General features: G+C 42.4%; 1 protein-coding gene across 2 annotated transcripts in view; it reads left to right on the top strand.

Moving 5' to 3' along the window:
- Positions 1 to 9,642: 9,642 nt before the first annotated feature.
- RNF8 (ring finger protein 8) overlaps positions 9,643 to 27,793 on the top strand; it is a 37,921-nt gene continuing 19,770 nt past the window's right edge. For both annotated transcript variants that reach the window (XM_082848121.1, XM_082848120.1), the window contains exons 1-2: positions 9,643 to 9,832; positions 15,424 to 15,552. In XM_082848121.1, the coding sequence (XP_082704247.1) occupies positions 9,722 to 9,832; positions 15,424 to 15,552 (240 nt within the window). In that variant the 5' untranslated portion in view covers positions 9,643 to 9,721. The remainder of the gene's footprint in view (positions 9,833 to 15,423; positions 15,553 to 27,793) is intronic.

A 27,793-nucleotide genomic window follows, 5' to 3' on the forward strand; every position in this document is an offset into this window, starting at 1 on the left:
TTGATTTTGTTTTGTTTTATCAGGCAATCCAGTTAGGTTCAAACTGCAAGTTCTGTCTCATCTTCTATGGGCTGTAGTTCTGATGTCATTTCAGTTTTTCAGAGGCTTTGCTATGCTGCTTAGGGTTTGTAAAACTAGTTCATACACAGAATTAGGGGATTCCCTTTCTAGCTGGCTCCTCTCTGGGATTCTCCCTATGCTCTCTGGTTCACCAGGGCTCCATTTCCTAGTCAATTAACCAGAATGACAGTGTTTCTCTTGAAATTTTAGCTGCCTATACTGCTACCACCACTGCCCCACAATTGAGGGCTGCCCTTGGGACAGGTCTGGGAGAGAGAGAAAACATTTTTAATGAGAATTCTGACTTGGAAGAACCCTTTTCCCAAGTCCTCTGGTCAGAGAGATGGGGATTGTGACATAATAAGAAATATATATTTGGTCTCTGTCTCCAGTTCCTGACACAGAGCTCCTAAAACCCTTGTAATTTTTTGAGGGATAGGGGTGTTAGGAGTATCTTTTTTTCTAGCATTTGGTCTTTCCCCGCCCCCTCCCCCTCGCCCCCCGGTTTCTGACACAGATCTCCTAAGTCCCTTGGAATTTCCTGAGTGGTAGGAGCATCTTTTGTTCTAATGAGGTGACTCTTGGTGGGGTCCTGGGTGGCTTCAGGATGGGGGGGCTGGTCACCAGAAAGACCAAGCCATGATTAGAAGCTTTGAATTTTCAGCCCCACCTCCCATCCTCTGGGGAGGGGAGGAAGGTTGGGGATTGAATTAATAATCAATTATGCCTACATGATGAAGCCTTCATAAAAAACCCTTACCGAAGATTCAGAGAGATTCCAGTTGGTGAACACATCCATGTGCCAGGAGAGTGGTGCTCCCCAACTTCACAGGGACCCTTCCAGACCTCCCCTAATGTACCTCTTCATCTTCCTTTATAATAAACTGGTAAATGTAAGTAAGTGTTTCCTTGAGTTCTGTGAGCTGATATCGCAAATTATCGAACCTGAGGAAGAGGTAGGGTATGGGAACCCCCAATTTGTAGCTAGTTGGTCAGAATATAGGTGACAACCTGGGACTTGTGACTGGCATCTGAAACGGGCAATCTTGTGGGACTGAGCCCTTAACCTTTTTGTTTTTTTAATAAATTTTATATTTTTGGCTGCATTGGGTCTTCATTGATGTGCACGGAGCTTTCTCTAGTTTTGGAGATCGGCGGTTACTCTTCGTTGCGGTGCACTGGCTTCTCATTGCGGTGGCTTCTCTTGTTGCAGAGCACAGGCTCTAGCGCGCGGGCTTCAGTAGTTGCGGCACGCGGGCTGAGTTGCTCCGCGGCATGTGGGATCTTCCTAGACCAGGGCTCAAACCCGCGTCCCCTGCATTAGCAGGCAGGGTCTTAACCACTGCGCCACCAGGGAAGCCCGCCCTTAACCTTCGAGGTCTGCACTAACTCCAGGCAGTTAACGTCAGAATTGAGCTGTAGGACACACAGTCGGTGTCTGAAGAGTTAAGAGAATTGGTTGGTGTGGAAAAAACCCCCACACTTTTGGTGTCAGAAGTGGAGTTGTGAGTAGAGGAGAAGAAACAAGAGTTGTTTTCTTTTAGGTGTCTCTCAGTTTTTGCTGACTTTGCTACTGTGAAGCTCCCCATTGGGGCCTACTCTCCGGTCAACGCTGAGAGGAAAAAAAGGAAACAAATTTGAGAAACTTACCTAATACAGATAGCTTCTCCAAGCTCCCTAATTTACCTGCTTGTTTACTTTGCAGAGTTCTCAGGTAGTTGTATTTTGTCGAGAATATTTAGTTGTAACTGTTGGCAGAGAGACTGCAATGGGCTTATTTCATCTTGTCCGGAACCAAAAACCTTCAAACGTTTTGATCACAACGTACAGTAAAAACACACATTTTACACTGAGACCCAGTACAGACACACACACAAATATGAACAACGTCTCACAAACAGTGCCCAGCCTCCCTATGCGTGATGGCCTCTGACCTGTTCTATTGTATTCCATTTTTCAAAAATGCTGGTCAAGACTCTTTACCGTTAACCTGAGTTTGAAAAACACAGCTCCGGACGTTACTACGGAAGTGAGAGAGAGAAGGCTTCTACTAGCTGTAAAAAATGTAAGCACATTTCAACAAGTCCTGAATAATAAATACTAAAGCTGATAGTGCAATGAATTTATGAGTCAAAAAAAATGTGATGAAAATTGCATTATTACCTTGGATTGTAGAACTCAAGGTTCTCCAAATGAGAAATAGCCCCAGTCTCTCCCCTTTCCCCAACCCCGGATGAAAGTGAATTGAGTTAGGGATCTTTGTGATTTTTGTAGTCCCAAAGTAGCCAATTCAGAGTGATATGATCCAACTGTAAGTCACCCCAAGCCTGACTTTATATTAGGTGCTTTGTACCATGTATTACTTGCAAAATAAATAGTCTGAAGCCAACTCTGCAATGAGAGGAAAACAAGGCAGTAATTATTGATACCTGATTCCCACGGCCTTCTTTCCCTTCCTCTTGCCTACCTCCTCACCTCGCACCCCCTTTAATAAAATCAGATGGGTAATAAATATTTAAACCGGATACTGATCCTTGGCAAGTTAAAGGATATAGATGCTTAAAGAAATAGCCAGGTGCAGCCGCGTAGCACAGGGAGATCAGCTCGGTGGTTTGTGACCACCTAGAGGGGTGGGATAAGGAGGGTGGGAAGGAGGGAGATGCAAGAGGGAAGAGATATGGGAACGTATGTATATGTATAACTGATTCACTTTGTTATAAAGCAGAAACTAACACACCATTGTAAAGCAATTATAGTCTAATAAAGATGTTTAAAAACATCTTTGCCAGGGCCCCAACAAAAAAGGAAGAAGGTAGTTTCCTACAGTACTATTTCAAGTACCTCCAAATCATCCACCTTAATTACTGATTACAGATAACTCCAGAATATAATAAATTCGATGACTTATAAGTACTTCCAAAATATAATAAACTTAATTAAAGGTATCAGAAATATCTTACGACTCTATACTTGAAACCCTATGTTTACATAAAATAGCACTTAATAAACAAGCTGTTCAAAGCAGTTGGTCCCTTTTTTCCTCCTCACCTACTTCCTGTTCTCTAAAACAGTTCTCTTTCAAAAATAAAAGACATCTTTCCTTGATTCTTTCAGCATAGAGTCTTCCATTTTGGAGATGGGCAGGGGAGAGAAGGTGGGAGGATAAATGAGTAAGAAAGAGGGTAGAATGAACAAGAATGTGGAGCGTCAGCCTCAACTCTCCACCTCTGACCCCCACCCCCAGACGCAAAGGCTGGATCACCCCTTCTGGGATTTTACCTCCCTTCAGTTACCCTGAATTCCTCCAAGTCTAAGAGACCCATCTGTGCACTCACTGCCCACCCCAGCCCCAATTGTAGCAGTCTATTGAAAAACTGGCCTGTGATCTCAAGGTTAGAGAGTACTTAAGGAGAAACACAGGACCTCACCTGAGATGCTACATCAAGACCCCTTTCTTCTCTGCTCTATCTTTCAAAAAAACACAATGAAAAAGTCCCACCTCACCTTTACTGTACCTCACAAAGAGGAACCATGCTTCAAATCAATTGGCAGAGATGTGCCCCAGATTGAATCAACCCTTGCTCACAGAGGGAGCTCTCTCGTTTAGACATTTTGAAAACCCATCTTGCTTGGAGACGGGTAATAAAAGTTTAAAATTGATTGAAGGGATTTCTACTTTATAACTTCACCAATTTAAAGAGAAGAAAACATCTTGTTTTCATGCCTGGACAAGGGAGCATAGAAGAGGCATAGGGAGATAGAGTTTATACCTGCAGGAGGTAGCTTCTGCAGAAGCTGACACTCCATTCTTCAACAGTAGCTAGCAATTATTGGGTACTTACTATGTACCAAGCATAACTATCTTACAGGAATTAACCAAATCAATTTTCACAACAATCCTATAAGTTAAATGCTATCCTTATCATTACCCTTATCTTATAAATGGGGAAACAGGCTTGGAGAGGTCAAGTAATTTGCTCATGATCTCATAAGTAGCAGAGCTGGGATTTGAACCCAGGCAACTTAGCTCCAACTCCACACACCTCACTACCATGCTGCAGTAGCCTCTGGTTTACCACTGAATTGAGTAAGGGCTGGTCCCACAAAAACCACAGAGTGAGCAAAATGTGATCACTTGTACTCCATCCCTTTATGCCACCTCTATTCCAGGGAGATAAAAAGAAAGGAAATGGGAGAGAGGGAAAGAGAAAGCTTTGTCATGATCATCATTTTAGTTCATTAACTTCAGTTCTAAAGTCTGCAGAGACAGCTATCTACCAAAATCCATGCTCCCCTTTCCATAGTATACAACTGTTTCTGGGAATTGGCTGATTAACCGGGGACTACATTTCCCAAACTTCCTTGGATCTAGGTGGTGTCGTGTGACTAGTTCTCTCCAATAAAATATATATCACTTTTGAGACAAGACAGTTAAGAAGAAGGTGTGCCTTCTCCATTCTCTCATCCCCTGTTTTGCTTTCTGGATGCAGAGGACTCCAAGCCCTGGGGAATAGAGAAGCCACAGAATGATAGTAGTTGGAGTTCCTGAGTGACTTAATGGAAGGCTGTCCACCAACCAGGAACACTGCTCTGAATAATTATGTGAGTAAGAAATAAACTTCTATTGTGTTAAGCCACTGAAATTTAGTGTTTGTATGTTACAGCAGCTAGCACTACCCTAACTAGTATATAAAGCAGACAACCAACAACTCTCCAAGGTCCCCCCCCCCCACACCCTTCCTGTTCCAGTTCTTAATCGCTGTGTAACAAACCATCCCCAAACCAAATGGCTTAACATAACCATTGTATAATGGTCACAAACTGTATGGGTAAGGAACTCAAATGGGGCACAGCAGGAATGTTTTAGATCTACTCCACGATGTCTGGGGCCTCAGCAGAATGACTCAAAGGCTGGTATCCTCTAGGGGTACCTTCATTCATAAGTCTGCCATGTTATTTGGGACCTCAGACTATTGGCCAGAACATGTACATGTGGCCTCTTCATGTGACCTCTCCACTTCATCATGGTTGGCTGGGCTCTAAGAGCATCCCAAAAAAGCCATGTGGAAGCTGTATCACCTTTTATGGCACAGCATCACTTCTGCTGGAGTCATATACACACCCAGATTCAAGGGAAGGAAATACAGATGCCATCTTGCAATGTGAGGAATGTCAGTGTCACACTGTGAGAGCATGTGGCATGGGCGATCTTGTTGCAATCATCTTGGAAAACGATCTGCTGCACTTTCCCCATATTGTTCTTCTCCTTTTCCCTTTCTTCTTCCTGCCCTGTTCTTCCTTTTCTGCTTGCCATTTTCCTTTCCCATTCCCCAAGCCTCTCCTTTGCCAACTCCTCGGCTCTTTTCAATTAACATTAATTGGGCATATGTAATGAGACAGGTGTTAGATCTACAGATATAGATAACAACCTACTTCCTTTTCTGCATCCTGCTCTTTCTTGCGCCTCCATTTTTCCCTCTTGAGATGGGTATAAGGCAAAATTTCTCAACCTTACCACTACTGACATTTGGGACTGGATAATTCTCGCTGTGCGGTCTGTCTTGTGACTTGTAGGATGTTTTGCAGCATCCCTGGCTTTTACTCACTAAATGCCAGTAGCATACCTGTCCCTGTCATGACAATCAAAAATGTCCCCAGACTTTGCCAAATGTCCTCTGGGGCTCAAAAATCACCCCTGGTTGGGAATCACTGTTATAAGGGAAGATATAGGGGAGGTAGAGTTAATAAAATCCCCAAATCTTAGAAGGCAGTAACTCCAAACTGTTTTCATCGTGCACTCTTGGCGTCAAAATAAAGTCTGAGCATACAGCCTGATATATGAATATTTATTTATTCATAAAAAGTCTATACATATTCTCTATGTTCTTTTATGTAAGTAAAAAATATTCACAAAACTGGACATTTTTAAAAGAACAGGATAAAATCCTAATTAGACATCCTGATATATTCTTTCCACAAGCAAATGGGCCACCTTGTATACTCCCTGGGATATGGCCATTCCACCTTAGAGACCACTGCCAGACAGTAATGAATGCAACTTTGGGGCTAGAAAGATCCGGTCTCCAGCCCTGGCTTCAGTTCCCTGTGCTGCCATTTACTATAGAGTTTCATTCATTCATTCAATAAAAATGCCAGGAATGCAATGGAAAACAAGACATAACCTTCAAGAAGCTCATGGTAATGAGACCTTGGGCAACACAGTAGTCTCAGGTTCCTCACAGGTAAATGGATGCAGGATGGTGTGAGAATCAAGTAAGATAATATAAAAAATTTTGTAATAGGTACTAAAAAGTTGTACCTACTAATTCATTGCAGGGCTATTTGTGATCTCGAAAGACTGAAAAGAACACAACCATGTATCAATAAGGGACTGGTTCAATAAACAATGGTACATCAGCACAATGGAGTAATATACCTCTGAAAACAGGAAGGAGGACTATATGTTTATACTGCTATGGAGTGATGTCCATGATATATTGTTAAATAAAACAAGCAAGGTGCAGGTGTGGGGGAGGGTTGAATAGGTAAAGAATGGGGCATTTGTTCAGGGTGATGAAACTATTCTCTGTGATACTGTGCATGACATTATGCATTTGCCAAAACCCATAGAACTTTACATTCAAAAGAATGAACCTTAATGTATATAATTTAAAAAAATCATTTAGGAAGTCAGGGGATTTCAGATAGAATGCAGATGGTGGCAAAAGAATATAACTGTATGAAACAATCTCTTTGAAGGGGGTGGGGAAAAAGGGTGCTGACCTAAGTAAGTCTGGAAATAATCTATATGACTAAAGGCAAAAGACCTGTGTATAAGTTGTGTACTCTAACTGATAAAGTTGTTTTCCATGGGTGTATGGGTTAACAATACTATAACCACTATACATGTATACTGGAAATGATGATTAAGTAAATGGATGGCAGATGGTGGGAGCCAGGTTTCTCACTTTTGGAGTGGTGGAAGGTCACAGGTAAGCAAGAATGATCCAGCAATAATGCATTAGAGTTGTAAGACATCAGTATGCACATGTTTAGTTTACAGGTGGAGATATATATGTATGTTTATATGTTTATGTATATACACGTTATTACATAAGACATACAATATACATGCATACATACCTACATAAATATTCATCAATGTATGGATATAAAGGGGTTAGTATTCACACATGTATTCACTGCTCTGCCTGTTGAGAGAACCAGTAACATCCCAGTAGCGATGTCACACCCAGTGGCTAGATCTTTTTTTTTTTTTTTTTTTTTTTTTTTTGCGGGCCTCTCAGTGTTGTGGCCTCTGCCGTTGCAGAGCACAGGCTCCGGACGCTCTGGAGGCGCAGGCTCAGCGGCCATGGCTCATGGGCCTAGTTACGCTCCACTTCCTTAAGGGCATGGTAACCACAGAAATTATTTGGAATTCTTCTGCATGGGAAATTTGTCTCTTCGTCCCCATTTATTTACCAAGTCATTTATTACATCAGTATGAACTCATGGATGATTATTTTATACTTTGTGCTATAATCCAATACCACTTTATTTTGTTACTCAGGCCACAACAGTGAGAGGCCCGCGTACCGCAAAAAAAAAACTCCCCCAAAACAAAACCAGAAACAGACTCACAGGCTTAGAAAACAAACTTATGGTTACCAAAGGGGAAGGGGGGAGAGGGATAAATTAGGAGTTTGGGATTCACATATACACACTACTATGTATAAAATAAACAACACGGTCCTACAGTATAGCCCTGGGAACCATATTTAATATCCTGTGATAAACCATAATGGAAAAGAATATGAAAAAGAACATATAGGGACTTCCCTGGTGGTCCAGTGGTTAAGACAGTGCTCCCAATGCAGGTGGCCCAAGTTGGATTCCTGGTCAGGGAGCTAGATCCTGCATGCGGCAATGAAGATCCCGCATGCCGCAACTAAAAGTGGGCGCAAATAATTAAATACGTCAATAAATATTTTTTTAAAAAGAATATATATATGTATAACTGAGTCACTTTGCTCTACAGCAGAAATTAACACAACATTGTAAATCAACTATACGTCAATAAAATTTTTAAAAATTCATCCATTGGAAGTGTATGCTTCAAGGACTTTTTAGTAAATTTATACAGTTGTGCAATCATCACCACAATCTAGTTTCATTTTCACTTATTTATTTATTTATTTTAAAAACTATTTTTTTAATTTATTTATTTTGGCTGCGTTGGGTCTTCGTTGCTGCGCGTGGGCTTTCTCTAGTTGCAGCGAGCAGGGGCTACTCTTCATTGTGGTGCGCGGGCTTCTCAATGCGGTGGCTTCTTTTGTTGCGGAGCACGGGCTCTAGGTGCGTGGGCTTTAATAGTTGTGGCTCACAGGCTCTAGAGATCAGGCTCAGTAGTTGTGGTGCACAGGTTTAGTTGTTCCATGGCATGTGGGATCTTCCCGGACCAGGGCTCGAGCCCGTGTCCCCTGCATTGGCAGGCAGATTCTTAACCACTGCACCACCAGGGAAGCCCTATTTATTTATTTTAATTCACTACAGTTGATGTACAATATTATGTGCCGGTGTATAACACAATTCAGTTTTAGAACATTTCTATCACCTCTTTAAATTCCAAGTCCATTGCATTCAACCCCCTGGCTTCCACACCTAGCAGCAGGTAACTGTGCTTTCTGCCTGGATAGATTTGCCTAGTACAGTCTAAGTTTTTTTTTTGTTTTTTTTGTTCTCTCTCTCTCTCTCTCTATATATATATTTTGGCCGCGCCTTACGGCTTTCAGCTTGCTGGATCTTAGTTCCCCCACCAGGGATGGAATCCTGCGCAGGCAACAAAAGCGCACTGTCCCAACCACTGGACAGCCAGGGAATTCTTTTTTTTTTTTTTTTTTGCGGTACGCGGGCCTCTCACTGTTATGGTCTCTCCCGTTGCGGAGCACAGGCTCCGGACGCGCAGGCTCAGCGGTCATGGCTCACGGGCCCAGCCGCTCCGCGGCATGTGGGATCTTCCCGGACCGGGGCACGAACCCATGTCCCCTGCATCGGCAGGCGGACTCTCAACCACTGCGCCACCAGGGAAGCCCTCTTTATTTTTTTTAATAATTTTTTTTCAGTCTGAGTTTTCAAAAATGCGGTAGTAAAAGAAGATCGTGCAAAAGAGGTACTGTTTAGAAACAGGTTTAACAGATTTTAAATTTATCATAAGTCAAAAGTTGTTTAAAAGTTGGTTATAATTTTAAATAACATGGAAATCATTACAAAGTAAAATTTTTAAAAAGAGAGAGGAAAAGCGAGAAGAGGCTCCAGTGTGGGGAGGCTAGAATTGGGGTGAGGGCGCTATAAAGGGTGAGAGAGGTGTGTCGGAAGCATCAGGGCGCGTCGGGCAACAAGTGCTGGCCCTGGGGCTAGACCGCCCTCACCTGGTTTACAGGGTCCCAAGAGCCCTCCTCTCGCGCAGGCGCAGTGACTCCGGCTTACCGGCCTTTGGCGGGCTGGAGGCGGAGCCCAAGCGAGCTTTCGCCTAGATCGCGAATGCTTAGCGATTGCTTCTGTCTGTAGTGTAGGTATGGCTCCCGCTAGGAAACCGAGAGGCGGCGGTAACCCGGGTCGGGGTCTCGCTCTGTGCTGACCGCGACCCAGGGCCGAGTGGGCTATGGGGGATCCTGGCTCCCTGGTCACGGAAGGCCGCGCTGATGACCGGAGCTGGTGCTTGCGGCGTGTGGGGATGAACGCCGAGTGGCTGCTGCTGGAGGATGGAAACGAGGTGAGGGGGAGGGGGTCTTCCTAAGGTGAGGGAAGGGAGTTGGAGGAGGCACGGGCCGGAGGGAGGCTCAACGGGCCGGAGGGAGGCCCGACGTCCCGGCGGGAGGGATGAATGGAAAAGGGGAGGTGGGAGAGGAAGTGAAGAGAGCGGTGAAGGGTGGGCCCTGGGGGGGAGGGAACGGAAAAGGGGGCTGGTGCGAGTGGTTGGGGGGGGGTCTGAGGTGGGCGGTGTCCGGGGGAGGTGCTACAGTGTGGGAGAAAAGATGGCCCTGTGGAGAGCGGCCTAGGCCCGAGGGCCGAGCTGGGGCCGGTGTCAGGGTTGCGGGAAGGAGCCTGGTAGAGGGGCAGAGCGAGAGGCGGGCGTAGAGGATGTGAGGACTGCTGGGGTTTCGCGGGGGAAGGAGGCGACTGTGTTGATGGGTTGGGGGGCTGGCCCGGTACCTATTGGGGTCGCACCCGGAGCACCCGGCTGCTCCCTGCCGGGGCGGCGGAACTGGCAGGCGGAGCTGCCCCAACTTCCGAGAGTCACGGAACCGTCTGGGGTCTGGGGCGGAGCGGGGGGAACCTCGGAGGACTGCTGAGAGCGTGAACTTTCTCAAGTTTATTTTGAAAAAGATTGCGAGTTTGAGGTCGTGTCCCTTAAAATACTCAGGCTTTTACGTAAAAATGCCCTTTTCCTTTCCGACTCTTGAGGAAAATTAGCGCTTTGGTATGGGCCACAATTATCCTGTGAGTCTCGGTACTGCCGACTGGCACCCCCTCAGATGGGTTGAGGTAGGGCTACAGAAATACAAGAATTCTCTCCAGAAGCTGCTTAGGATGTTCTCTAATGCGGTTATAAATACAAAGAAAAGAATTTAAAGAGGACAGGTGAGGCACGGTTTCAGTTGGGGGCCGCGAGGACTCGGGAGGTGGTTCTAGAGAGGGTGATGGAAGAGAGGTGGGGGGAGAGTGCAATCTGCTTGGGAAGGAGGGCTGGATCAGGGACCAGCTTGTGGTGATTGGGAACCGTTTTGGTTTTGGAAATGATTTGTGTGAAGGATAAAGAAGTCTTTTGATAATTTTGTATGTTTAACGAGATTTTTTCCTGTAAGTTACATAGTCTCAATTCAGTCTCCCAGGTATTTACTGAGTACTTGCATTGTTTGCTGTAGTATGAGAGGGACACATAATAATGACTTTTGCTCTCAAAGAGTTTATTGCTTGAACGGGGAAAGAGGATTTTATGCAGTGAAGCAGTTTGAGAACATCCAGGCAGACTGTATGATCAAGTGCCAAGATGTGGTTTATTTAGTCCTATTCTAAGAACAGTCAGAGGAGGAATTCAGGTCCAGCCTTAAATGTTGCTAGATTTGGGGATTATAAAGGATTACTTGTATGCTGTGGATTGAAGAACACGAGGAAGATACCTCTGCCCCCAGTCTCTCTTCTATCCACGTTATCAGTGCCTAAAAGTCCATTTTAGGCATTCATTCTGTCAGCTCGAGCACTGGCCTTCCCGGCACGACCCTTTCCAAAAGCATATACCTTTAGGAAGTTTAACAAATGAAAATACTAATACCTGAATAATAGTAACTATACCTTATTTTGTATAGGACTGGGCTTTCACATACATCACTTAATCTGAGCCCTGCACATATACCACACTCACACACAACCCTGTAACGAATTTAGTGGTCATGTTAATTGTTCTTTAAGATTCAGTTATGGTGGATTAATTCATTACTTCTGAATAGCTTGGTAGCACTGAGAGTCTTGGGGAGGGGGCAGGCAGAAAGGTTAAAGCCCCTGCAGCAAGGACAAGAGGACTATAAAGTACTCCTACACATATTTTAAACTATCAGATAATTTTGTGTGACACCACTGCTATGAGGGGAGAGCCATACAAGCCAGAGTGAATGGTGAAGATATAGCAAGAAGACTGGCTTGCCTTGGGACCTGTGTGGAGGAGAGGCCTCCCAGGCCTGGCTGTCTGCAAGGTCGGACCTTAGGAAGTAGTTGGAGCATAGCCTGCAGTGTGTATGGACAGAGGCCTGAGTCAAAGCCAAGAGATGAAGTCTTGCTTATGTTATAATGGTCCCCAAACCATAGCACAGGCCTGTGTGCACAAGATTTTAGGAGGTGTGCTGATATTACTTAGTTATAATGAGAGTAAAGTCAGTTTCTTGCCTTCCCAGTACCCCTCAGATTCTCAGCTACAATAATAAAACAAGGTTCCTCTCATTTCATTGAAGGGAATACTGTAGTAAATTGTCTGCCTGAATGGATGTCTTTAAACTTCTTAAACCAATCCAGAGAGTTTGGTAGAAAAACAAATTAGATAGAGATTTATTGCAAATTAGCTAGTTCCCAGGCCCTGTAAGTGCTTAGGCCTTTGGGGGAAATCATAGTGTCTTCATTTTTCTCTTTTCTTCTCCTGTATTTGGTTTTCATGAAGCTCTTTGCCCTAAGAGGGTTGGAAAAAGGAAAAGGATGGTCCTAGAGGAGTTGTTGGTCATTTGGGAAACAGTAGGAGTCATGCCTAGGAGGGAAGCATTAGCGAAGGTGGGAAAGGACAAGATGAACTTGTAGACCAATACTGTCAATAAGCTCAAAGGCTTGCAAAACTGTTGTAAATGGAAACAGTCCCCAGCAACGAGTTGGCAGTTCGTTGGCACTCAGTTCCCATGGGGAATTTAGTTTTATGTTATGCATGGTGCTGGGATATTCAAATAAGCTCATGCAGACTCTAACCATGGTGTGGATGAATTATCAATATATCAAGGTCAATTCTAGGACCAAACAGTGAAGGGAAAGACAAAAAAGAGTGTTTCCTTCTTTTCCTGGATTCAGAGTTCATAGGAGGTGATTTCAGAGAAAGGTGCTCATCTCCCTTTTTTGTATTACTTTCTCCAGGCTACCCATAATGGCAATCTGACTGTCTCCCCTCAGGTATTAAAATGGAATATTTAATACTTTATTTATTAGAAATAAAGCTACCTAAATGGAAATTCTTACTGAATATGGATGACAGATAAATCCTTAAACGTTCCATTTTTAAAGGGTATGTATATTAATTCAGAGGAACTTCTATAATTAATGGAATGTCTGGCAAACTGTCAAAGCATTGAAAAACTTCAGATTCAGAGTTTTGGTGGAGGTGATCACCACAACGTTTTAGAGGGGAACAAGTCAGATTGTAAGGTTCTTGGCTGCTGCTCCATAGTTTCCAGTGGTAATAACCCATTTTCCAACTTCTGACCTAAAAAAGTACCCATCTCCTGGAATCTGGGAGGACTCATAAGCAAGATCTCTTTATTCTTCCATTTATTCACAGATATTTACTGAGCAGAAAGAGGCTCTGAGGAGTACAGGGTACTGTGGTATACAAGACAGATAAGGTCCCTGCTCATGAAATTTAAATTCTAAATATAAATTTAGAAAAGTAAATAAAAGTAGACAAAAATAAATGAAACAAGCAGGATAATTTTGGATGTGGTAAGTGCATGCTAATAATGTGAAGGCATGCAATGGCCAGGGAGGGATCAGGCAGCAACTTTAGATCAGGTAATCAAGGTAGGCCTCTGAGGAGCTGAAACTTGAAAGATAAGGAGCCCATGCAAATGGATGAGAGAAGGATGTTCTAATCAGAGGGGACAGGTGAAAGTACCCTCAGGTAGTGTTTCTGACCATAATGTGAGATAACACTAAAAAGGTAGAGGGGGTTAGGACATTGAGGGCCTTAAAGGCTGTGAAAGGAAGTTTGGATTATTAGAGAATTTTAAGAAGGGAAAAGATCTGGTTTAAAGTTTTTACATTACCACCCCAGCTACTGTGTGAAGAATGGGGGCTGGCACAGGAGCAAAAACAGCGTAACTGGAGGAAACAGTGCTGTTTGGATTAAGGTAGTGGCCACTGAGAGAGAGAGAAGTGAATAGATTAGGGCATATTTGAATTAACAGCCAGTAGATTTTGCTGATGATTTGAATGTGGAGATGAGGGATGTAGAGTGAATCAAAGATGGCTTCTGGGTTTGGGGCTAAGCAGTAGGTTGGGTGGTAGTGTCAGTTGCTGAGATGAGAGTTTGTGGGGAGGAATAGATTGGGACAAAGCATCGTGGTGGTCTTTGAGGGACTCAGGAGGACAGGCATGATTTTGAAAGAATTCAACAGGAACAAAAAGTGCAGCTTTTAGAAAACCACAGACTATTTGGCTTAATGTTCCCAGGTTAGGTTGGGGTATGGGTCATTAAAGAGGTGGCGTGTGCACCAAGAAGAATAAGCAGGGAATTCTACTACCTGGATCCCAGAAGAATTTTATTTCCTTCCTTGACAGGGTTATTATGAACTTGACTGGTCTTTCAGGAAAATATGATAGATGTGAACTGGGACTTCTTTGCAACCTTTTCTAGAGGCTCTCATGCTGTACTTGTGGATAAGATGGAAAACAAGGACTTTTCCATCTTTTGGTTGAATTATAACTGGTTCAAGGTGTTCCTAGATTGTGTGGTGGAATGTTTACTAGGCTTTCCTGAGAGCTTTGCCTTTGGTTACAACCTGTTTTAATCTTTTTATCTGTCTTGAATGAAGGTACAGAGGGCCTCATATCAATTTGGTGGGTGACTCCAAGCTGGAAGGGATATTGAGTATGTCTGATGGCAGATGAAAAATTCAGAAAGGTCTTGACAAGCTCATGATAGGCTGAACTAACAAGATGAAATTTAATAGGAATCAATGTAAGGTCCTGCCCTTGAATTCAAATTTACCAACTAGTCAAGTATAGGACAGAAGAGACATAACTTAGCATAAAAATTCTTAGGGGAGGGTTAGACCAAGAAATTTAATCATTCCTAAGCCTAAGGATACGTTGGCGGTATGATAGATCTGCTGTGAAAGCTAATGCAATTTATATGCTCCAGTGATAAAATCTAGAACTAGGAAAGTGATACTTGTATTGACTATGTAATAAAAATTAGGTTTATTTTTCTTAATGTGGCATCCAGGAATAAAAATAAACCAGGAGTCTCTTCACAGACCTATTAGGATGGCAAAAAGACTCAAACCTATGCCGTGGAGTTACGTTGAAGTAACTGGGAACGTAGGGCTGAGAAAAGGGAAGATTCAGTAGACACTTTATAGTTGTCATGTGAAGGGGGATTGGAGATTTTCTGGTGGTGCCCAGGGCAGAGCCTGGGCTGATGGATGGAATTTATAGGAAGAAAGATGCCAAGTCAGAGCCATTAAAAAATTGGAAGGACTGTCTTATGTAGAAGCTATAGTTCTTGGCAGTGTTTAAGACTAGTTGATGGGGTTGTGTAGAAGGAATTCCTCCATCCCATGAGTGGCTGAACCAGGTGACCTTTCAGAGTCCTACCAACCCTGACATTCCATGATTAATGTTCAGCTGTCTCTTGTCACAACTTTTTACCTTTCTCTAGCCAGTGGCTCCCATGGCAGCTGAAGGAGGAGATGGCCAGTGAGCTGTTTGGGTTTCATGGGAGTCTGGTTTCATAAGTCAGGACTTGTGGATACTGCTGGTTGACAAGATTGTAAAGGACCTCTCTTTTCAGTACGGTGGCTGATTGTGTCTCTTACATTGTTGTTGTCTTCCTAGGTGACTGTAGGGCGAGGATTTGGTGTCACATACCAGTTGGTATCAAAAATCTGCCCTCTGATGATTTCCCGAAACCACTGTATTTTGAAGCAGAATGCCGAGGGCCAATGGACAATTATGGACAACAAGGTACAGTAATCCATGGAAGCCTAGTTACTTTTATTGAATTTTTGTTTATTTTTAAGTTAGGGTTCCCCCCCCCCGCTGAGGTAATACATGATACAAAATTGAAAGGTTCAAAATTAAAAGAAGATATCTTCTCCCCTAGCTACCCACTTGTCTTTCCCAGAGACAACTACTTCTCTATGTTGCCAGAGATTAGATTATGCCACAATAAAGTCTAATGACTTGAAGTTAGTTACTTTGTAGGGAACACCTGAATTGGGGCAATAGGTCCTATTCCAGAAACTAGATTAAGTTACCAGGGGACTTGGTCTCTTGTGAGTTGGAGGTCCAGAGATCTCGGGAATCTGACAAAGATTCTGGAGTACAACTGTGATTCAGGACATGGTCGGGGGGGGGGGAGGAACTGAGCTGACTGCACTTAGCTCCTTTTCTTTCCCACTTCTTTCCATCAGAGCAAACCCCTCCTCTCACTTTTCACCTGTTTCATGTATTAGTGCTCTAAGGAAGATTTCCTTTGAATATAGGGGTTTTTGTTGCTTGAAACAAATTTGAAAACCACAGATCAAATGTGAATACTAAGGGAGGTGAAATAGTGTATAAAACCCAGCAATTAGGAAATACCTAAAGTGCAGATATACAAGCACCTGCAAATAGTGAAAATATAGAGTGTGAAGTGAGAGAAATTCTGATGTCAACAGTTAAGGATTAGGAAGTGTGAAAAGTCTTTGGACACCATTTTGCACTGCTCTGGTTGAAAGGATTTTAAAGATACCTGTTAGAAGGAAGGGTATTGAAATGATTCTGAGACCAATTCCAACGGGTGTGGGGATGTCCCCCCACCCATCTGTCAACCCGAGATAGCATCAGATTCCACCGGTAAAGGGCTCAGTCCCACAAGACCACCCTCCACTTCAGATGCCAGTCACAACCCAGGTTAAAATGCCACGTTAACATCAGTGCTTCTGACCAACTGGCTATAGGTTGGAAGTTCCAAGGACCCTATCCTTGAACTTCAGGTGCCAGTTGCCAAGTCCAGGTTTTCACCTGTACTTCTGGCTGACTGGCTATAAATCAGAGGTCCCCATTGCCACCTCCCACTTTGGATTTAATTAATTAATTAGCTTCAGGAATACATTTACTTAGATTTATCAGTTTATTATAAAAGGATATGGTCTGGGTTACAGGTGAACATCCAAATGAAAGAGACTTATAGGGCAAGGTATATGGGAAGGGGCATGGAGCGTCCATGCCCTGCCCCTCTCGTAGCACTTCCAGGTGTTCACCAACCAGGAAGCTCTCCAAACCCCATCCTTTTGGGTGTCTATGGAGGCTTCATTACATTTGTGTACTTGATTGAATCATTAGCCAGTGGTGATCAACCACTAGCCCCTCTCCCTTCCCAGGGGGTTGAGGGGTGAGACTGAAAGTTCCAACTCTCCAATCACAGGATTGGTTCCCCTGGCACCCAGCCCTCATAGGTGACCCTCCAAAAGTCACCTCATTAACATAGCAAAAGTTACCTTGATCTCTTACCACTTAGGAAATTTCAAGGGTTTTAGAAGCTCTGTGCTAGAAATGGGGATGAATACCAAGTATATATTTCTTATTATAATTCATAGTATCGCAGGTATTCTGTAGGCCTGCCCAGCGGCCTCATTTTGCATGCATAAACCTGCTAGATTTAAGCTGTTGGAGAAAGTACCTTCCTGCACTAGGATTAAGTTGAGTTGGCATGGTGTTGAAAGAGAGCATAAATGCTAAGTAAATTGGTTCAGCACTCTTGGCAAGGCACTGTGAGCAAAATATAAATTGGCACCGAAAAGGGGACCTTAGAGATGATCTATTTTAACCCCTTCTGTGCACAGTTGAGTCTGAACAAACCTTGCTGCTTGGGACAATTCAACTTCTGGTCTCCCAGCAGCTAGAGCAGTGGTCCTCAGCCCTGTTTCCAATTTTGCCCATACATGGGAGACTTTTAAAAAATACTGGAGATAGCACATTAAAATTAAGAATTTCCATTCATCAAAAGATATCATTAAGAGAGTGAAAATAAGCTCAGAGTGGAAGATACTTGCTACACATATAATCAGTGAAGGGCTTATACTCGGATGTATATAGAACTCCAAATCAATGAGAAAAAGAAAGATAACCCAGTATTAAAAATGGGCAGGGGCTTCCCTGGTGGTGCAGTGGTTAAGAATCTGCCTGCCAATGCAGGGGACGTGGGTTTGACCTCTGGTCCGGGAAGATCCCACATGCCATGGAGTAACTAATCCCGTGCGCCACAACTGCTGAGCCTGCTCTCTAGAGCCCGCGAGCCACAACTACTGAGCCTGCGCACCACAACTGCTGAAGCCCACGTGCCTAGAGCTTGTACTCCACAGCAAGAGAAGTCACCGCAATGAGAAGCCTGTGCACCGCAACGAAGAGTAGCCCCCACTCTCCGCAACTAGAGAAAGCCCATGCACAGCAATGAAGACCCAACGCAGCCAAAAATAAATAAACTAAAATAAATAAATTAAAAAAAATAAAAATGGGCAAGAGGCAGGCACTTCACAAAAGATTCTTTCCAAATGTTCAGTAGCCATGAAACATTGTTCAACTTCATTAATGATCAGATTATTTATTTGATCAATAAATAATACAAATACAAATTATTTATTTATTTTTGGCTGCGTTGGGTCTTCGTTGCTGTGCGCGGGCTTTCTCTAGTTGTGGTGAGCGGGGACTACTTTTCGTTGCAGTGCGTGGGCTTCTCATTGTGGTGGCTTCTCTTGTTGCAGAGCACGGGCTCTAGGCGCACCGTCTTCAGTAGTTGTGGCACGTGGGCTCAGTGGTTGTGGTTCGCGGGCTCTAGAGCACAGGCTCAGTAGTTGTGGCGCACGGGCTTAGTTGCTCTGTGGCATGTGGGATCTTCCCGGACCAGGGCTCAAACCCGTGTCCGCTGAATTGGCAGGCGAATTCTCAACCACTGTGCCACCGGGGAAGTCCCTGGGAAATACAAATTAAAAGCATGATGGAATACCACAACACACCTTGTAGTCAGAGAGTAACTATAATTAAATTTTGATGATGCCAGACATTAGTACGGGTATGGAGCAAGTAGTCTTTTGGTAGAAGTGTAAATTGGTACAACTATTTTGGAAAATTATTTGGCATTATTTATTAAAGTTGTGTATGTATGTATGTGTATATACATACATACATAAATACACACATACAGTCTTTTCACTCCTAGGGAAACAACCCAAATGTCTTTCAACAGTAGAATGGATAAATAAACTGTGGGATATTCTTACAATGAAACACTATACTGTAATGAACTTGAATGAATTACTGCTATATCCAACAACATGGATAAATCTCGCAAACATAATATTGAGTGAAAGAAAACAGACACAAAAAAATACTTTTTTTTTTTTGGCTGTGCCACCTGGCATGCGGGATCTTAGTTCCCCAGCTGGGGATCAAACCCACGCCCCTTGAAGTGGAAGTGCGAATTCTTAACCACTGGACCGGCAGGGAAGTCCCAAGAATACATATTATTTCATGCCATTTGTATAATGTTCAAAACCAGGCAAAACTAACGTGTGATGTTAAGCCAGGCTAGTAGTCACTTTATGGGGTGGTGGGGGGGACTTAGTGGCTAGAAGGAGGCATAAGGATGTTTCTGGGATGCTGATAATGTGGGGATTTTTTTTTTTTTTTTAAACCTTGTGGTAGTTATACTGAGTGTTCATTTTGTGATATTCACCTAGTTGTGCATTTATGATTTGTATGTTTTTATGTTATGTTTTAGTAAAGAATTTTTAAAAATATTGACTGATACACTTATTAGAATAGCTAAAATAAAACACTACCAAGTGCTGGTGAGCATGCAGAGTAACTGGAACTCTTAAACACTGCAACTGAGGAAATAAAATAGTACTGCCACTTTGAAAAACAGTTTGGCAGTTTCTTACAGTTAAACATACACTTACCCAGAGATTCCATTTTTAGGTATTTACCCCAAATTAATGGAAACTTATGTTCTCACAGAAACTTGTACCTGAATGTTTATAGTGGTTTTATTCATAATCACCAAAAACTGGAAGAAAACAACTAGGGAACAGAGAAACAAGCTGATATACCCATACCCTGGAGTACTACTCAGCAATAAAAATACCAAGCTACTGTAATGCAACCAAGTGGACACATCTCAGAGCCATCATGCTAAGCGAAAGCAGCCAAACTCAAAAGGGTACATACAGTGTATGATTCCATTTATACAACATTATGGAAAAGGCAGACCTTTGTAGAGACCAGATGAGTAGCTGCCTGGATGTGGGTGAAGGGTTGACTGCAAAGGGGCCCTGTGTCTTAATATGATTATACACAGTGTTTGTGTCTAAACCTGGCTTTAAAAATTCTGATGCCTAGGTCCCACCTCTGACCAATTAATTCAGTCTAAGGATGAGACTCAGGCACTGCTATTTGTTCTAAACGTTTCCAGGTGATTTCACTCTACAGTTAGGGCTGAGAACCACTGAGCTACATAAGTCATCTAGAGAACTGCAAGGAAACATTGGCTTTTGGCTTTGGGTTTCCACTGTTCTCAACAACCAATTAAAAATGCTGGACAGAGATTGAGCATTAAGTGAAGTAATTAGTATTTAAGGGGGTGAGGGTTATTCCACCTTTTCCTCATTGATTACTGAGACATTGGGCAGGCTTTTCTTTGGTTATCACTTTGCTGCTGCTGACATTGTTCAGACTGGTGATTATGAAAACCAGCATCAAGAAAGTATTGAACAGAGTTTGATTTGTTTAAACCATTGTATTTGAAATCATATCCTGGGCAGTACTTGACTGTTCCTGTATAGCCATGGTATTTTCATCTTTTCTACAGTCACTGTGTGAACAGAATCATTTTGGGCCTTTGGTCCAAATTATACTACTAGGTGTCACCGAAGAGTGATTAATGGGTAAACAGAGGCATCCAAGGATAAAGTGTGATGGAAAAATTTTGAGAGCTTATTTTTCAGACCTAAAGCGCTCTGAAGGAAGGCAGGTTAATACAGAGGATCTAGTGGAGGGCTGCCATATGTCTCAAGTGTTTGCCCCAGCTTTTTAGGGAATCCTTGTTCTCTCTCGTCTTGGACTGCTTCTATAACCTTTATTTGTTTAACATTATCTTTGCCTTTGAGTTTTTCTTAAACGTCTGTATCTTGGCATTAGGTGGCCTCCTGTGTCATATTACTTTCCCTGAGACTGTTTTCCTATGTATATTTTAAAATTGACTCTTCTGGTCTCCATCCGCCTCCTTTGTTAATTCCTCATGTGTTGTTTCAGAAGTCTGCAGAACCGATCACTTCCTATAATTTCTCAGGCTGAATATGAATGGAAAGTTTAGGAGAAGGTTGACAGATAAGCCAGGTTAGGCCCAAGGCAGTGAGGTAAAAGCCAGTCTTTCTGTGTGTTTCTGTGCTCGTCTTTCTCTCCCTCTCCCTGCTTGAGCCAAATAATATAGAACCAGAAACCAGGGCCTAATACCAAACCAGAGCTGAGATCCAGTCTCTACTCCCCTGGATCCTCTGTGCCTTGTGGTCCAGCCCCCTGTCTTTCATATTTGGGTTGACCAGGTATTTTTTCTTCATGAGTGTAGGTAGCTATTTTTACCAACATAAGCATAAGCCTTAGTCCCTGTTCAGATGTGAGCTTCATCTCTGTCCTGTCCCCCAAAGTTAAGTCCTGGATATGGGTTAAAATGCCCACTTGTCTCTTTAAACTTTAAATGCTGCATTTGCTTCAGGTCTATTTTAGGACCTATCATCTCCCTTTAGCATCTCTTAGCTAACCCAGCTCTACATGATATTCCTTTACATTTATAGGCTGTGCTATGTAATCCCACATTTGCTTAAATATGCCCTTGTGTTTTGCTTTCCATGGTCAGCTGCTAAAAGATGTTTTCATATCTTCTGCTTTTGTACTAGGTATATTTACTTTGCAAGATGCTGAGCACAGAGTTGACGTGATTGTTGATAAATCAGTTGAGCTAGAACAAAATAATGGTAGTGAACACTTATATATACACTTATATAATGCTTACCATGTGCCAGGTACTTTCCTAAGTACAGTACATACTCTACCTCATTAAATCCACACAAACACCATGAGGGAGAGACTATTATTATCTTCCATTTTATAGATGTGGCAGTTGGGGCATAGAGAGGTTAAGAAACTTGCCTAAGTCACACAGCTGTTAAGTAATGGAGCCAAATTACAAACCCAGGCAGTCTGACTTCAGGTTCATGCTGTTAATCCCCACACTGTGATTTAATTTAAACCACAAAAGTAAATATCGAGCATTTGTTCTATGTGGGTCACTGTGCTAAGTGTTTTGTATGTATAACCTCAGTCATTCCTCACAGGAGCAGTATGAGATAGGAACTGTACTATTTTACAGACAAAACTGAGGTACAAAGAGGTTAAGTAAATTGGTGAAGGCCATGCAACTAATAAGCTGAGTCCAGAGCTCCAGCTCTTAACCACGTGTTCTGTTGCCCATGGACCATTGGTGCTGTTATTTGGATCAGATCCGACCTACGATTTGACCCCAGTACAAGGTATTGGTACTTTCTTTTTTGGTTTATGTGTACTGGGAAGTGTTTTTTCATTCACCAATGTGTTCAGGGGCCACACACATCCAGAGACAGTGCCTGCATGATTTTCTTGGCCAAGCATACCTTTGGAACCTCATTATTAGATGCTACTTCCTTCACTCTTAGCAGTTTTTCCAGTCTTGGGCCATTGCCCCCAGTTTACATCAATAGGAGCTATTCAATTTCAGTTTCTTTTAATGCTAATACATTTATTTGAGTAAATCATCCACCAGTAACAAGGTGATTCCTGCCTGTTACACAGGCACTTCTCTGGAGAAATGAACCTCATATAGGTAAAAAGCCAAAGTGCTGTTTGAAGAATGCTGTTTCTAAGGATGGCAGTTTATGAACCTTTCTTTTCTATTTGTTCTCAAGGGTTTTCTTTCTTTCTTTTTTTTTTTTTTTTTTTTTTTTGCGGTACGCGGGCCTCTCACTGATGTGACCTCTCCCGTTGCAGAGCACAGGCTCCGGACGTGCAGGCCTAGGGGCCATGGCTCACAGACCCAGCCGCTCCGCGGCATGTGGGATCTTCCCGGACCGGGGCACAAACCCGTGTCCCCTGCATCGGCAGGCGGACTCTCAACCACTGCGCCACCAGGGAAGCCCCTTCTAAGAGTTTTATAGTGTCTGGTCTTACATTTAAGTCTTTAATCCATTTGGAGTTTATTTTTGTGTATGGTGTTAGGTAGTGTTCTTTTTTTTTTTTTTTTTTTTGCGGTACGCAGGCCTCTCACCGTTGTGGCCTCTCCCGTTGAGGAGCACAAGCTCTGGACATGCAGGCTCAGCAGCCATGGCTCACGGTCCACAGCATGTGGGATCTTCCCGGACCGGGGCACGAACCCGTGTCCCCTGCATCAGCAGGCAGACTCTCAACCACTGCGCCACCAGGGAAGCCTGGTAGTGTTCTAATTTCATTCTTTTACATGTAGCTGTCCAGTTTTCCCAGCACCACTTATTGAAGAGGCTGTCTTTTCTCCATTGTAAATCCTTGCCTCCTTTGTCGTAAATTAGGTGCCCATATGTGCGTGGGTTTATCTCTGGGCATTCTGTCCTGTACCATTGATCTATATTTCTGTTTTTGTGTCAGTACCAGCCTGTCTTGATTACTGTAGCTTTGTGGTATAGTTTGAAGTCAGGGATCCTGATTCCTCCAGCTCCGTTTTTCTTTCTCAAGATTGCCTATTCGGGGTTTTTTGTGTTTCCATATGAATTGTAAATTTTTTTGTTCTGATTCTGTGAAGAATGCCATTGGTAGTTTGATAGGGATTGAATCTGTAGATTGCTTTGGGTAGTATAGTCATTTTCACAATATTGATTCTTCCAATCCAAGAACATGGTATATTTCTCCATCTGTTTATGTCATCTTTGATTTCTTTCATCAGTGTTTTATAGTTTTCTGAATACAAGTCTTTCACCTCCTTAGGCAGGTTTACTCCTAAGTATTTCATTCTTTTTGTTGCAGTGGTAAATGGGAGTGTTTCCTTAATTTCTGTTTCTGATTTTTTGTTGTCAGTATATAGGAATGCCAGAGATTTCTGTGCATTTATTTTGTATCCTGCAACCTTACCAAATTCATTGATTAGTTCTAGTAGTTTTCTGGTGGCATCTTTAGGATTTTCTATGCATAGTATCATGTCATCAGCAAACAGTGACAGTTTTACTTCTTCTTTTCCAATTTGTATTCCTTTTCTTTTTCTTCTCTGATTGCTGTGGCTAGGACTTCCAACACTATGTTGAATAAGAATGGCGAGAGCGGACATCCTTGTCTTGTTCATGATCTTAGTGAAATGCTTTCAGTTTTTCACCTTTGAGTATGATGGTTGCTGTGGGTTTGTCATATATGGTCTCTATTATGTTGAGGTAGGTTCCCTCTGTGCCTATATTCTGGAGAGTTTTTATCATAAATCGGTGTTGAATTTTGTCAAAAGCTTTTTCTGCATCTATTGAGATGATCATATCATTTTTATTCCTTAATTTGTTATTGTGGTGTATCACATTGATTGATTTGCGTATATTGAAGAATCCTTGCATCCTGGGATAAATCCCACTTGATCATGGTGTATGATCCTTTTAATGTGCTGTTGGATTCTGTTTGCTAGTAGTTTGTTCAGGATTTTTGCAACTATGTTCATCAGTGATATTAGTCTATAATTTACTTTTTTTGTGATATCTTTTTCTGGTTTTGGTATCAGGGTGATGGTGGCTTCATAGAATGAATTTGGGAGTGTTTCTCCCTCTGCAATTTTTTGGAAGAGTTTGAGAAGGATCTGTGTTAGCTCTTCTCTAAATGTTTGATAGAATTCACCTGTGAAGCCATCTGGTCCTGGACTTTTGTTGGAAGATTTTTAATTACGGCTTCAATTTTATTACTTGTGATAGGTCTGTTTATATTTTCTAATTCTTCCTGGTTCAGTCTTGGAAAATTGTACCTTTCCAAGAATTTGTCCATTTCTTTGTGGTTGTCCTTTTTTTTTTTTTTTTTTGCAGTATGCAGGCCTCTCACTGTTGTGGCCTCTCCCATTGTGGAGCACAGGCTCCGGACGCGCAGGCTCAGCGGCCATGGCTCACGGGCCCAGCCGCTCTGCGGCATGTGGGATCTTCCCAGACCGGGGCACGAACCCATGTCCCCTGCATTGGCAGGCGGACTCTCAACCACTGCGCCACCAGGGAAGCCCCTGTGGTTGTCCATTTTATTGGCATATAGTTGTTTTTAGTAGTCTCTTATAATCCTTTGTATTTCTGCAATGTCAGTTGTGATTTCTCCTTTTTCATTTCTAATTTTGTTGATTTGCGTCCTCTCCCTTTTTTTCTTGATCAGTCTGGCTAAGGGTTTATCAATTTTGTTTATCTTCTCAAAGAACCAGCTTTTAGTTTTATTGATCTTTGCTATTGTTTTCTTTGTTTCTATTTCATTTATTTCTGCTCTGATCTTTATGATTTCTTTCCTTCTACTGACTTTGGGTTTTCTTTGTTCTTCTTTCTCTAGTTGTTTTAAGTGTAGGATTAGATTGTTTATTTGAGATTTTTCTTGTTTCTTGAGGTGAGCTTGAATTGCTATAAGCTTCCCTCTTAGAACTGCTTTTGCTGCATCCCATAGGTTTTGGGTCATCATGTTTTCATTGTCATTTGTTTCTATGTATTTTTAAATTTATTCTTTGATTTCTTCAGTGATCTCTTAGTTATTTAGTAGCACACTGTTTAGCCTCCAGGTATTTGTGTTTTTTACAGTTTTTTTCCTGTAATTGGTTTCCAGTCTCCATAGTGTTGTGGTCAGAAAAGGTGCTTGATATGATTTTAATTTTCTTAAATTTTCTGAGGCTTGATTTGTGACCCAAGATGTGATCTATCCTGGATAATGTTCTGTATGCACTTGAGAAGAAAGTGTATTCTGCCACTTTTGGGTGGAATGTTCTATAAATATCAATTAAATCTATCTGGTCTCTTGTGTCATTTAAAGCTTGTGTTTCCTTATTTATTTTCTGTTTGGATGATCTGTCCATTGGTGTAAGTGGAGTGTTAAAGTCCCCTACTATTATTATGTTACTATCGATTTCTTCTTTCCTGGTTGTTAGCATTTGCCTTATGTATCGAGGTGCTCCTATGTTGGGCGCATAAACATTTATAATTGTTACATCTTCTTCTTGGATTGATCCTTTGATCATTATGTAGTGTCCCTCCTTATCTTTGTAACAGTCTTTATTTTAAAGTCTATTTTATCTGATACAAGTATTGCTACTCCAGCTTTCTTTTGATTTCCATTTGCATGGAATATCTTTTTCCATCCCTTCACTTTCAGTCTGTATGTATCCCTAGGTCTGAAGTGGGTCTCTTGTAGACAGCATATGTATGGGTCTTGTTTTTGTATCCATTCAGCCAGTCTGTGTCATTTAGTTGGGGTGTTTAATCCATTTACATTCAAGGTTATTATCGATATATATGTTCCTATTACCATTTTCTTAACTGTTTTGGGTTTGTTTTTGTGGGTCTTTTTCTTCTCTTGTTTCCCGCTTAGAGAGGTTTCTTTAGCATTTGTTGTAAAGCTGATTTGGTGGTGCTGAATTCTCTTAGCTTTTACTTGTCTGAAAAGCTTTTGACTTCTCCATTGAATCTGAATGAGATCCTTGCTGGGTAGGATAATCTTAGTTGTAGGTTTTTCTTTTTCATCACTTTAAGTATATCCTGCCACTCCCTTCTGTCCTGCAGAGTTTCCGCTGAAAAATCACTGATAACCTTATGGGGATTCCTTTTTTGTATGTCATTTTTTGTTTTTCCCTTGCTGCTTTTAATACTTTTTCTTTGAATTTAATTTTTGTTAGTTTGGTTAATATGTGTCTTGGTGTGTTTTTCCTAGGGTTTATCCTGTATGGGACTCTCTGTGCTTCCTGGACTTGGGTGACTATTTCCTTTCCCATGTTAGGGTAGTTTTAAACTATAATCTCTTCAAATATTTGCTCAGACTCTTTTCTCTTCTTCTTCTGGGACCCCTATAATTCGAATGTTGGTGCATTCAGTGTTGTCCCAGAGGGCTCTGAGATTGTCTTCAATTCTTTTCATTCGTTTTTCTTTATTCTGCTCCTCAGCAGTTATTTCCACTATTTTGTCTTCCAGCTCACTTATTCGTTCTTCTGCCTCAGTTATTCTGTTATTGATTCCTTCTAGTTTATTTTTCATTTCAGTTATTGTGTTGTTCATCTCTGTTTGTTTGTTCTTTAGTTCTTCTAGATCTTTGTTAAACATTTCTTATATTTTCTCAATCTGTGCCTCCATTCTATTTCCAAGATTCTGGATCATCTTTACTGTCATTACTTTGAATTCTTTTTCAGGTAGATTGCCTATTCCTCTTCATTTACTTGGTCTTGTAGGTTTTTACCTTGCTCCTTCACCTGTGACGTATTTTTTTGCCATCTCTCTTTTTTCTTTTTTATGATTGGGATTGTGTTCCTGTCTTACTGGTTGTTTGGCCTGAGGTTTCCAACACTGGAGTTTGTAGGCTATTGGGCAGAGCTGGGTCTTGGTGCTAAGATGATGAACTCCGTGAGACCTCACTCTGATGAATATTCCCTGGGGTCTGAGGTTCTCTGTTAGTCCAGTAGTTTGGACTCGGAGCTCCCACCACAGGAGCTTCAGCCCAACCCTGAGCTCGTGAACCAAGATCCCGCAAGCCATGTGGGGTAAAAAAAAAAAAAACAGTAACAGAGTAAAAAATAAAATTAGACTAGGAAACGAACAGGTATGTTAAAAAGAAAATAAAAATATAGATGAATCAACAACTGGAAGGTACATCACAATAGGAAAAAAGAGGAAGAGGGAAAAGAAAAGAAAAAAAGGGTGGGGTGGGGGGAAGGCCTTGGCTGTGGAAGGTGGGGCCTAATCAAGGGTGAGGTTTGGGTGGTGGGTGGAGCCAATGCGCAGGACCCACAGGGCTGGAAAAGGCCCTGGGGGCTGTGGGGGGTGGGGCTTAGGCTCAAGGAACAGAAGGGGCCCAGGCGTGCCCCCCACCCCCGGTCTCAGAGGGCAGGGGACCTCACCTGGGAGCCCAGCAGGCTTCCTGGGCTCGAGTGGGTGGGGCAGTCACTCTCCCCATCTCTCTCGCTCCTTCTGGA

Source organism: Leucopleurus acutus (assembly GCF_964270905.1).
Source record: "Leucopleurus acutus genome assembly, chromosome: 10".
In the NCBI taxonomy this organism is placed as follows: domain Eukaryota; kingdom Metazoa; phylum Chordata; class Mammalia; order Artiodactyla; family Delphinidae; genus Leucopleurus; species Leucopleurus acutus.